Source organism: Panicum hallii, chromosome 4 (assembly GCF_002211085.1).
Source record: "Panicum hallii strain FIL2 chromosome 4, PHallii_v3.1, whole genome shotgun sequence".
Classification (NCBI taxonomy): domain Eukaryota; kingdom Viridiplantae; phylum Streptophyta; class Magnoliopsida; order Poales; family Poaceae; genus Panicum; species Panicum hallii.
Window position 1 is genome coordinate 50785500 of NC_038045.1, and position 13241 is coordinate 50798740.

At 45.1% G+C, this 13241-nt stretch overlaps 1 protein-coding gene across 1 annotated transcript; it reads left to right on the top strand.

Moving 5' to 3' along the window:
• Nucleotides 1-504: 504 nt before the first annotated feature.
• On the top strand, nucleotides 505-5725 carry LOC112891027 (probable sulfate transporter 3.4). Its single transcript, XM_025957920.1, has 10 exons — nucleotides 505-1023; nucleotides 1200-1248; nucleotides 1381-1588; nucleotides 1705-1876; nucleotides 2055-2120; nucleotides 3833-3940; nucleotides 4063-4179; nucleotides 4292-4982; nucleotides 5071-5147; nucleotides 5268-5725. Exons 1-10 carry the CDS (start codon nucleotides 628-630, stop codon nucleotides 5403-5405), a joined length of 2022 nt encoding a protein of 673 aa, XP_025813705.1. The 5' UTR covers nucleotides 505-627; the 3' UTR covers nucleotides 5406-5725.
• Nucleotides 5726-13241: the final 7516 nt, after the last annotated feature.

Consider the following 13241-nt stretch of genomic DNA (forward strand, 5'->3'; position numbering starts at 1 on the left):
GGCTGTAAACAGACTATTTCCCTAAGTTATCATTCATAGCTTGTGGCTTTTAAAACGGCGCTGACAAAACAAACCAGCTGTTGGCCCAGCTTTTATATCCCCACAAGCCACAAGCTAGTTTCCACAATCTGGATCGGTTTGGATGGATTTAATGGTTCCCGGGGCAATTTTATAGTAGCCAAACATAGTGAAATAGAGATATTAAGGGCAGACAATTAAGAGACCACACGAATGAAAATTCCTTAATCAGAAGAGTGTTAGGTTCCATGTATTTGCCTCTGATTAATCCTGCAAGATGAATTGTGAAAGAAGCCTGAATCCGCCGGTAATAGGCACGCCCAAATTAAGCACCCACCACAGTATCTCTCTTCGATCTCTCTTCTTCCTCATTAATTCACTCGTCCAGGCCAGACCTCCGCGTGGCGCGTGCCTTCTCCCGCCTCCCGCCCCCTCCCTATAAAAGCCTCCTCCTCCTCCTCCGCAAGAATCCATCCAGACCAGCAAGCCAACAAGGCAACAAACACCGCCCCCCTCTTCACTCCCCCTACCTGCAGCCCACGCCAAGCCGACAGGGCCGCGTCGATCACCGACCACGCGACCGGCACAGGCATTGACGGCACCACCAGCATGGTGGTGAACAACAAGGTGGACAGCCTGTCCTACGACGTCGAGGCGCCGCCCCAGGGCGCCCCGGCGACGGCGCCACCGCCGGCGCCGGCGCCGGCTCGTCACCACGCGCCCGCGCCGCCCGCGGTGCGGGAGGGCGCGGCGGTGCTGGAGCTGCACAAGGTGTCGCTGCCGGAGCGCCGGTCGACGGCGAGGGCGCTGCGGCAGCGCCTGGCGGAGGTGTTCTTCCCGGACGACCCGCTGCACCAGTTCAAGAACCAGTCCTCGGCACGGCGCCTGGTGCTGGCGCTCCAGTACTTCTTCCCCATCTTCCAGTGGGGGTCCGCCTACAGCCCCCGCCTCCTCCGCTCCGACCTCGTCGCCGGCCTCACCATTGCCAGCCTCGCCATCCCGCAGGCACGTGCTCGATCTGCCCCTCCTTCCCTCCCCTGCTTCGTCTTCCTCCCTCCCTCCCTCGCCTTCGTTCAATTCCGAGCTACTTTTGGCATGGTTGTTTATGGCATGGCACGGCCCGAAATATGGGCGGCGCGCCGCGCGCAGCAACTAACACCGGTCGCGTCCTCGCCGTGCAGGGAATCAGCTACGCCAAGCTCGCCAACCTGCCCCCAATCATCGGCCTATGTGAGTTTTCGTTTCACCCGTGCAAATCGGTCGAGAATTTTTCGATTCATCGGTAATGTTTCGCCGCCGGTCGATGGATTGCTAATCTTGACTTGTGGGCGGCGGCTCGCCGGCCGGCGTGCATGCAAGCAGATTCCAGCTTCGTGCCGCCGCTGATCTACTCACTGCTGGGGAGCTCGCGGGACCTGGCGGTCGGGCCGGTGTCCATCGCGTCGCTGGTGATGGGGTCCATGCTCCGGGAGGCCGTCTCGCCGGACGAGGAGCCCATCCTGTACCTGCAGCTCGCCTTCACCTCCACCTTCTTCGCCGGCGTCTTCCAGGCGTCCCTCGGCTTCCTCAGGTCCACAACCATTCCCAATCCATCCATCCATCCTCGACCTCCACCACTGTTCCATTGATCTCGATCCGCACGCCAGAGCTCACGGATGACGATGCATGATGATCCATTCATTGCAGGCTGGGCTTCATCGTGGACTTCCTGTCCAAGGCGACGCTGACCGGCTTCATGGGCGGCGCGGCCATCATCGTGTCGCTGCAACAGCTCAAGGGCCTGCTCGGCATCGTCCACTTCACCTCCCACATGGGCTTCGTCGACGTCATGCGCTCCGTCTTCAAGCGCCACGACGAGGTACGTACGGCCTCGATCGACGACATGCGCGGTCGTCGCTTGGCTTTGTCGCCGGCCGCCTGCCGGTGATCCATCCATCAGCAACGACAAAGCCCAGAGCTTGTCTGCTGGTGTGTTCTAACGTATTAGCCAGCTACGATACAAATCTAACGCGGTCATGGTGTTGGTGACGATGCAGTGGGAATGGCAGACCATCACCATGGGCACCGCCTTCCTCGCCATCCTCCTCCTCACTCGCCAAATCGTAAGTTGTTCTTCTGCTTGATTCCTTCTTCACCATTAATTTGTTAGTTGTTAACCACGTATCGCCTTCGACTAATTGCCGTCATCGAATCGAAAAAGGAAAAAACAAAATCATTAAGCTTAAGTGATTACTATGAGTAGAAAAAAAGTTACCGGCGCGACTAGGCGCCAAAATTAGTAAGAGAGGAACAAAGCTGGAGTAACAATGGCCGCACGTACAGAAGGTGACGTCAAAAAGTGGTTTCACGTTTCTCAGAGACCGTTGTGAGACCCGGGTAGAATCAGAATGGATACATATGCATCTGATCTCTGTCACTTTTTTATTTTTGGAAAATCATCAGTCGGCAAAATTCTTTACAATTATTTGACCATGGTTATGGGCAGGTAGCTTAGCTTAGCTTAGCTTCTAGGAAAGATGGGGCTGGGAAAAGGGAAGGTGGTGATTCAAGCTTAGAGTTCATGGAGGGGCCCAAAGGGTGCCTACCACTAACAAGGAATTTGACTCCACTGAATAGTTTAAACAAAAAGGTTGATAACTCATGGGGGAGGGATTAAGCTAGCTCCTGCTTGTTGGGACCTTGTAATGTTGAGATATTTTTTTTCTTCCCCATAAAGGCACCCGGTTGATTCGATTTAGTTAACTTTATAGTTCGTTTTGATGAAACAAAACATTAAGGTAGGAAAAGAAATATTCTATGATAAACATCAGTATGGCCTGGTTCAGTAAATGAAGATCTTGTGAAGTGTTTTAGTTGCCCAAGATAAATACTACTATGCTTTAGGCTGTACTGGAAAAAAAAAGGCTTCATAGTTACTTGAGTCAACTAAATTGTTGGTATGTCAGTAAAAGTTAAGTCCCTTCCCCAGGCCCAATCCTCCATGTTATCTAACTAATGGCTGAAGCATGGTGCCAAAAAGTGTCCCCTCTTTGATCAGGATGTGTATTTATAATTGGGGATAGTTTAAAGCAATCATTTTCTCCCCCTTTCTTTATAGAAAAGCAGTATGTAGCTGACACACACACAGAGATAGTTTTGAAGCAAAAATTTGTTTGGCTACTTTAAGTCTGGTGTCAAACTACAACACTAATTGTGTGTATGGAATGTTAGCATTCACATGACAAAACCACATGCATCAGATAAAGTAAGGCTCGTGTGTGGCTTTAGAATCTATTCTAATAAAGCAGGTGTTCAAGGGAACCTTTCCCTTCCCCCTTTTGGGGAGAATGCTTTTGATTTGGCCTCCGATGTGTCACCTGCTGGATGAGCAAGTTGTTGGCAATGGCCATCCGTGCATGAGAGCTCACCATTTCCGATATCTCCAGAAAACGATTCACAGGCACCGCCATGAGACTGTAAGCGATGTGCCGTTAGGCGTGACAGGTGGCTGTAATTTCAGAACTCTTTTGCTTAGGAATGACGCGGTTCCTAGTCACTTGGTATGATTAAAGGGTCAGTCAGAGAATTCCACTCTCCTGGGGCCATACCATGCCAGAGAAATCCTCTGAAGATGATGCACTGGGGCCTCAAAAATCAACTGCTTTTGGGCAGTAAATTATTAAAATCAGTAATACTGATATTTTAGTTAAATGGTTAATTTTTTCTTACTAATTTACAGTTTATAAAAAATCTGTTCTTTTTATGTGATTATTCAAGCAATAACAGGAAGATGGACTTGTCAAGTGCTAATTTTGCTCGCTTGTTCTTTTTTCAGAGTGCGAGGAATCCAAAACTTTTCTGGATATCAGCAGGTGCTCCCCTGACCTCGGTGATCATCTCCACCATCCTCTCCTTCATCTGGAAATCACATAGCATCAGCGTTGTAAGTATCTTCAGTATAGCTTGTCTGAATCAGCAGCAGCTTGACACTGACACATTCAGTATAGATGTCACTATTCACTAATTCATCTGTGAGTAACTTTTTTTTTCTTTTTGCAAAAACAGATTGGCATCCTCCCCAGGGGAGTGAACCCTCCTTCAGCTAACATGCTCACCTTCAGCGGCTCCTACGTGGCGCTGACGATCAAGACCGGCATCATGACTGGAATCTTGTCCCTAACTGTAAGAACCATGCAAAGATTCTTACTTATCCCTGATCCAATCTCAGTGCTGTGGGTTTGATACGAGCATAAAGTCTCAATTTTTACCAAAAAATTTGTTGATGCAAATGCAGGAAGGGATTGCAGTAGGCAGGACGTTCGCGTCGATCAACAACTACCAGGTGGACGGCAACAAGGAGATGATGGCCATCGGGATCATGAACATGGCCGGCTCCTGCGCGTCCTGCTACGTGACCACGGGCTCCTTCTCTCGGTCGGCGGTGAACTACAGCGCCGGCTGCAAGACGGCGGTGTCGAACATCGTGATGGCGGCGGCGGTGCTGGTGACGCTGCTGTTCCTGATGCCGCTGTTCCACTACACCCCGAACGTGATCCTGTCGGCGATCATCATCACGGCGGTGGTCGGGCTGATCGACGTCCGCGGCGCCGCCAAGCTGTGGAAGGTGGACAAGCTGGACTTCCTGGCGTGCATGGCGGCGTTCCTCGGCGTGCTCCTCGTGTCCGTCCAGATGGGGCTCGCCATCGCCGTCGGCATCTCGCTGTTCAAGATCCTGCTGCAGGTGACGCGCCCCAACATGGTGGTCAAGGGCCTCATCCCCGGGACGCAGAGCTACCGCAGCGTGGTGCAGTACAGGGAAGCCGTCCGGGTGCCGTCGTTCCTCATCGTCGGCGTCGAGTCGGCGATCTACTTCGCCAACTCCTTGTACCTCGTCGAGAGGGTCATGCGCTTCCTCCGCGACGAGGACGAGAGGGCGCTCAAGTCCAACCAGAGCTCCATCCGATGCGTCGTCCTCGACATGAGCGGTGAGTGTCACTGCCAAATCTTTGATCGGTGGAAGAATTCTCAAGGATTAATCTTCTGACCAGAAACGAATCGCATTGTTTGTTGCAGCCGTCGCGGCGATCGACACCAGCGGTCTCGACGCGCTGTCGGAGCTGAAGAAAGTCCTGGAAAAAAGAAACATCGAGGTACGTACAACAACAGCTGATCGATGTCGCTGCAACTTCATCTGACAAACTGTTCGTTCATCAATGGATTGCCAAACGTTTCAGTATCTGACTGAGGTTGGGTTCACGAATCTCTTGCAGCTGGTGCTCGCCAACCCGGTCGGATCTGTCGCCGAGAGGATGTTCAACTCGGCGGTGGGCGAGCTGTTCGGGTCGGATCGCCTGTTCTTCAGCGTAGCGGAGGCCGTCGCGGCGGGGGCGGGCAAGGCGCAGCCCTGACGCAGGTGCCGGCGTCGGTAGGCCAGCAGCAAGCAGGTGCCCCACGCCATAGATGATGCATGGGGCACGGGTCCTCTGACCAGCAGAAGCAGTAGAAACAAGTGCTTCTCGGAGGAGGCTAAACTAGTTGTGTTCTTGTGTTGGATGATTGGATTAGGGGAGATTGAGGGAGACCGATGGTAGGGGCAGGAATAACGTGACGCCGGCATGCTGATGTGATGGCCTCTTCCCATCGAGGGGAGGAGTTTTTGAAGGATGAATGTGTAGCTGTTGCTGTAGTTCCTCTCAAGTAATGGAAAAGGAATATGGTTCTCTAGCAATTCAGGCCTTTCACTTTCCTTCAAAAATAATTCAGACCTTTCACTTACCTTTTAAAAATATCAGGCCTTTCACTGGAAACCCTACTCCCTCCGTCCTAGCATTCTAGCAATTCTATGACATGTTAAGGGAGAGAATAAAAGATGCATGTACCCTCCGAGAGCTTTTAGTTCACCAGCCATAATTAAAGTTATTTCTAAAATTAAGTAGAGAAGGAAGGAATAGAAAAGGTAAGTATGCAGCTAAGAGCCAAGAAAAATTAAATGATTTCCTTTAATATTTATCCAAAAGTCCTAGAATGTTTTATATTGGAGTACAAATTTTGGACCCTTCAATGCCTTATATTTCAGGACGGAGAGAGTACGAGACAAAGTTCAGGATGGAGGGAGCAGGAGACAAAGTGGTGGAGGTTAATTTGGGCAGTAGAACAAGTTTTTTTTAAGATTCCAAAGAAAATTCGTTAAATGAGATGTTTAAAACCCACAAACCTCAAGTTACTTACCAGTAAATAAAGAGTTTCTATATAAGTGCAGTGGAATAAATTAAGCCGTGATTCTCAGTTTCGCCTTTGTAAGAACTTCTGCTTCTTGTCGGTCTCTTTCCTGAATTCGAATCCGCATTGTAAAATATTGACAACTCTGCTCTAGAATCTGTCTGGGAACCCAAATGCAGATTCATCACTCAGGTAAAAGAACACCTAGTGGAAGGTGAATATATCTTTTTCCCCTTGGGTGATGGATTCAGAAATCCATGCTAAGAAAATGAATAATGATTAGTATAATCTTCACTTTGTGTATATCCGGTGACCACGGTTAATCATGAAACAAACTTAGGGTGTGCCACGTGTGCACTGTGGGCCCACACGTGTGCCAAGGCATGTAACATGTGTAGACATGCTGTCTGGATGGAACTAGCGTGCCACGTCCATAGTTGCTTTGGGGAAGGGCTTTGCTATTCAACAAAACAAATAAAACTATGAAATGCACCCATTCCCCAAATCTGAATAATATACTGGGATATGGATGCTAAACGTAGTGGCTGATCAAATCATCCACAAAGAGCTTGACAGTTTTATAAAAGGCAAACTCTGACAATAAAGAGAAACCCTATTATTCGGCTTAATCGGAAGGAATTTCCTTTGTTTAGACTTATCATTGTTCCAACTTTCTACTTTTGTGCATGTCAATTATTATTGATCTGTAAAAAATAGCATTTATCAAATTACTCAAAATTCTTTCAACACAGAAGATCCCACAACACATCATAGCATAAGAAATTAAAGCATAATGTCAACTTATCCTTAAGCTCAAGATGCCATGGAAAGCTAGGAGAATGCAAATAGAAGTGGGACACTGCATGCAGCAAATTAAGAAGAGCCATTATTGAGCGCAAAATAATCTATGGACATTCTTGAGTCTTGACACATGTTAAGGTAGTAGTCTCTGAGCCGTTAGTTGTGACAGGAGCACCAAGAACAAAAAGCCATGATACCAGAAGCTATATTTCAACGATGATAAGGCAGAGTCTCGCACTTGCAGCATATAGAGTGCAACTTCCATCTATATCCATTGAGTCAATAGCCTATAACTTCCTTCCAAAGGTGCTCTATTTTCTTGCAAAATCTTGAGGAACATTTTGAATATAGCAGAAAAGAATTTCCTCTAGTGGGTCACCATCTTTATAGTACCTATTGCCAACCCTAACTGTGGTGAGGATGTCATATTAGGGGCCAATTGGGCAACATAAAACTGTCGGCCAGCAAATGCACCCTCAAATAGGTAGAAGGGTGCAGCACTAAAACTAGCAAATAAACGCTTATAGAGTGGTAGGCGACGTGCACGTGTTTCTTTGCTGAAATTTGCCATGTACTAGCCTATCAACCCGTGCTTCCGCACTGACTAATTAAAATTAATATAAAAGTAAAACTTATAGCTAATAATTACAATTATCTATCTCATACTCTCTTTCATCTATTAAATATTCTAACACAATACTCTAAAAGATACATATTTATCATTATCTGGTTGCAATAAGTTTATTTAGTAACAATTTATTAACTTTGCATTACACCTCCATATGTGTTTAATATGTATTTAATTGAACCATTTGTTTGAACTATATGAACAATATGAAAATTGGTATTCTTATATCTTTTCTCATACATGAATACATGGTGACACACATCATGAGCAGTATTTTTATATAAAAAATTAATATAAATAATACATTAATAATGATAGAAATAGTAATAAATTTTATATTGGTGCACTTTAATATTTTGTTATAATTACATAATTTAGATTCAGATTTATAGGTTACTTTAACTTTTAATAATGACATAATTGGACTTATATGCAAATTTATGGGGTTATTTCCATTATTCTTATAGTGACATAGGTGGGTAATTTACATGAACATTATAGAGTTACTTTAAATTATTTTTTACAATGGCAGAGGTAGATACATCTTTAGAGGTTTACTTTAGATTATATTTTATAATGGCAGAAGTGGGTAATTTAGATATATGTTTAGGGAGGGTTACTTTAGCCTATTTTCATAATGGCAGAGGTGGGTAACTTAATGAAAAAGATAACAGATCCAATGGCTACTATGATTAGATTTGTCGGATTGATGGCCAGAGTTTTCTGATTTTTGTGAGAATTTTTTAAATTTTTCTAATTTTTAAGAGTGTCCACCTAAAATCTTAGGTGGCTTCCCGTGAAGGCTTCAAAAGGAGCCTCCAATTAAAAGATGTGGACCTGTCACGTGGTTTGTCCCAGCCAGCTTGGGTAGTTCTCGATTTGGGGCTTCAAACCGTTGGTGTGTAGAAAACGTTCTCTCCTTATGGTGTAGGAGAAGGTAGCTGTCTAGTTACCTGCAATGAAGGTGTATGGTCATATGTGTTCGGGCCAATACTCGCCAACTAAACCAATGCAGGCTGTCTCTAGTTATGTAACTGTACCTCGTGTTAGTTGATATAGTTAGTTAACATGTTTAATTAGCTAAAATTAGAGTTCCCTTTATACAGCCAAAAACATTGCATTGTTATCTGCACCATATTGCGGCCTGGTGCCTCATCACTGAATGTCACGGTCATCCTCTCAATCGATCCTCGCCAACAAAAAAGCTGCAAACACAAAATAAAGGTGCAAAAAAATTCCAAGTCCCCGTAACCTCTATTAATTGATCTAAATGTTGTGTTAAAAGTTTTTCAATGAAAAGTTTGTGTTCTATTTAGAGAATTTCTCTGTTGAAACTAGAAACTTTGGATCTTAATATAAAGGACTAAAAAGAAAGGAATATTATCACCTTATTCTGCTGTCGGGGTTTAGTACATGGATATGACCTTATCCAGATTTTTATACCCTTGAAAATTGTAAATCTTGGCTTAGTAAGTTTTACTAGAAGGTGGTAGATGGTACAATATTTTTGATTTGGATGTTGACATGTTACCAAAGTATAATAAGGTGTTTGTCAAGGACTCGTTTTACAATCATCCACTTACAACAAATCTAAATTCTAACAGCTTTCTTTTTTGGTGAATCACAAACTAAAAAGGTTTGTGACGACCTTGGGGATGATGACACATGTCAGACTATATCCTTGTTAATTGTTCATGTCGTTGTGTGGATTTTTCCAGTTTTCCTTTAATAATTGTTCATTTGTAAGGTTTTTGGGCCAAGTTTTTCTCATAAAACTCTTTACTTCTATACTGAAACACAGAAATACATTGCCCTTTGAAGGCTCCTTCAAAATTTTAAAAAAAAAAACCAGACTAACATGGATTATATTAACTTGGCTTCCTTACAGCTACCTCTGCTCATTCCCTTGAGCAGCCAGCAAACATTTTTCTTTATCCTACTTTGCAAAAGATCTAGGGGATAAAAGGCTCACTGCGTACGTCTAAAAGTCACAGCTCTCTTATTCGAAGAAAACGCCCAAACGAAAAGATTTGCCTATCTTTTTCATGCATTCTTTAGAATTCGATGCTTCCAATATCTCATACTTGTGGCATGGTAGGAGATCGAGTTTGTGTCACGCGAGATTAGATTAGCAACTGGGATCTTTATGATTACTGCAGTCTTATTGAGTTAGCAATGTGTATGATTGCGATCAACTAGGCATGCGAAGAGAAAAACTATTAACTAAGGTGTGCGCTGTATGCAAAGATAAGATACGATAGGAAGTGCACGGATTTGCGGCTATGCATGCAACTAGAGTAAAAGAAAGGTGTAGCTTGTGAGAATACAGGGCATTTACATACGAACAGAGAAAGGTCGACCAGTTCTTAGATGGTTTGCGTCATCACAAATTTATCACAAAACTCTTATCTGAACCTGAATTTTCAGCTAGAATTCATCATAGATGCATGCTCTCGTGAAAGCACATGTGAAGCTTGGCTGAGTGCGGTTGTAGAGGGCTAGATACCGGAGATTTTCTTCCCTTTTCCTAAAAAAAGGTTCTTGCATGTGCTGGCATCAGTTAGGACTTCTATCACAATGTTGAAGGCGGTGATGGCAGGCTTAGGGGTGAAAACGGGATGAATATTTTACAACCATCCGTTCATCCGAAGTAAAACAAAAAAAATGTTTTGGTGTTTTACAGGATATTGGATATGGATACAAATACTTAAATCTGATATTGTGAATATGGATAATAAGAGGCGAATGATATCCATGGATAATATCTAGAGATAATTGGTTGGACATTTGTAGCTCCGGAAGCTAAATATGATTTAGGCCTCAGAAAGGTTTCAGCCGAGCATGATAAGTGATGTTGATTTCTTGTCTTTCCTATGTTGTCTTAGTTTGATTTATAGACTAAAAGCTTGATTGGTTCGGTACCAAAATCTGCCCAACCAAAATTTGAGCAAGCCTATAAATTTTGGCACTCGTTTGGCTGGAATTCAAAAAATAGCCCCTTATCCAAGTGCTATTCTTAAATTGCCAAAATTTTGGTAAAAAGGATTGATATACCCATGCTTTGGCATGGCAAATTTTGGTATCCAACCAAACAGACTCTAAATTAAAATATTAATTTCACTAAAATAATGTAATCAAATAAATTCGAAATAACCCCCAAAAGTTAAGGAAAGCGGTGTACTACGACACGACAGGGGGCGCCATGCATGGTGACCACTACCGTTCACCTGGCTACTGGGAAGCGTGTGGCGCTAGCTCCTAATGAGCACTGATCCATAAGTACATAGTTTATTTTTTTGGAACGATGATCGTTTATAGATTATTGTGTACATAGATTGATGCTTAGCCATGATCGAAAAGTGTCACGGGTGATGCATCTTTTTCGCGGAGGTCGATCGAATACGGTTCTCGTGTCAGGCCGCCGGGCCAGGACGAATTGCATAAACCAACACGTAACGTACACGCAGCGCTATACTATATTCCTTGCAACAACCGAAACGTAGGCATCCTTCGTTCCATGGCCGGCCTGTTGCCGAGAAGATCGAGAAGTCTAGGACGGGCCGCCGGCAGAGGGGCGACCAATGGTAGGCGAGTGGTAGGCGACGCTGGCGGTTCTGAACCTAACCATGACATAGATTCGGATATCTCCTCATCATGGAAGCGGATTGGATAAGTATGGAAATAGATTCGGATATCTATTTTTCTATTTTATTCATGTTTCCATCCTTACATAAAAACTCTTGACAGAGTAATGACATGGCATATTACCGTTGGAGGCGTACATGACATCTCGGATATCTCTCTGTCAGCTTTCTGTGCTTTGTATGTAATGCACCTCTTTTAATTTTGTGACTAGAGATATCTATAGAAAGTTAGGGCTCCTCCTGTGGACCTGCAAAGTGCTAATCCACCGTGTGTTTGTATCGTTGTTATTGCTCCAAATAAAAGCATTAGAGAGAGAGACAGAGAGAGAGATCCCATGCATGCATCTACTCCGAATCTCCGATCCTACTAGTGTTTGACCTCGCTGTGTCCTTCAATGGTGGGATTGCCTTTTTTGGCTAGGGAGTACTACTACTCAGAATTGAGCTGTTGGTTTTTTATATAAAATCGTAGGTGGAATGGAATATTCACGGTAGATTCCCTGCGCAGTAAGGTGTAAGGATTCATGACCCACCAAAGATCTGAAGAGTACTCCCTCAAAATGGCTCCAGCGATGGATGGCGGGAGAAAAATCGGAGCTCGATCTTGGACATGTGGGTGTGGATTGTGACCACCAGTCGGATGACCTAATTTTCACGTGCAAATTGAAGATGGTACGGGTCCAAGTGCCGGGGGGCAGCCCGGCGGCCGAACCTGCCGAGAGCCCGCCGACCCGGCCCGGCCCCCAGCAGCCGTGGTCGGTCACCAGCAGCCCACCACCACGTGGCACGTCGCGTTGCATTGCCTCCCCACGGCGCGGCAGGTTCCCACAAGCCTTCCGCTGCTGCGTCAGCGAGCACGAGACTGCTCCGGCGGGTTCGCGCCGGTTGCCGTGTCAAGCAAAAGGGGGGGCCTTTTTGACACGTCCAGCCGCCGACGGCTGCTCCGGGTGACGACGGTTGGTCGTCAACGTCAAACTGACCACTGGTAAAAAGAAATTAACAACCGGCTGACTTGCTGCTGGAGCAATACTGCAAGGCTCTATTCCTGTCGAGACGACCGATCCATTCCTGCAGAGCCAGGCCTGTGCGTGTCCTAGGGCGTTTAATTCGTCCACCGCCCCGATCGAGTTGGTGAATGAATTGAACACAGTAAGGCCGCCCCAGTGGTCTCCGGGCCTTTGGTACCTCGGACTAAATTTTACTCCCATCACATCGGATATTTGGACATCAATTAGAAGTATTAAATATAGTTTAATTACGAACTTAATTGCATGAATGGAGCTTAATTCACGATATAAGTCCAAATTAGTCCACGATTTGACTATGTTGTGCTACAGTAAATATATGCTAATGATAGATTAATTAGGCTTAGTAGATTTGTCTCGTGAATTAGCACCGGTCTATGCAATTAGTTTTATAATTAGCTCATATTTAATCTTTATATTTAGTATCAAATATCCGATACGATCCGGATTAAAAATTAGTTTCTGAATTCAAACATCCATCCTATGCTGAGGTACTGGCTAGCAGCTGCAGACAACAGAGGGTACAACACACTCCTGATCATCGTACAGCAGCCTGTGTCAGTGTGTCCAAGTGCATCGTCGGCGTCGCACCGGTTGATCTTGATCCCCTCCTGGTCTCCTCCTCTTCCGCCGGTCACCTACTAGTAGTAGCTCCTTTATTTGCCTTTGCTTTGGCATGCATGGTGTCAGCCCACCATTAGTTCCACGAGCCATCCGCTCAACGTCTACGTCTCGAGACATATATACATATATATAGAAAAAAATTATTCTACATACGTTCGTAGCAACTCCTATATATATATGTATGTATGTTATGTATCTAATGATGTAGAGCGTATCTGATCGAACGAAAGATAAGTACGAGGTATATATGATCATATTAGACCATCTGTGATGGTATATTTTATTTAGATCGTACATGTCAGA

Coding starts and splice junctions, on each gene's coding strand:
- LOC112891027 (XM_025957920.1), top strand. CDS start 628: ATGGTGGTGAACAACAAGGTGGACAGCCTGTCCTACGACGTCGAGGCG. Junction 1,249..1,380: donor GCCCCCAATCATCGGCCTAT/GTGAGTTTTCGT, acceptor GCATGCAAGCAG/ATTCCAGCTTCGTGCCGCCG. Junction 1,877..2,054: donor TCTTCAAGCGCCACGACGAG/GTACGTACGGCC, acceptor GTGACGATGCAG/TGGGAATGGCAGACCATCAC.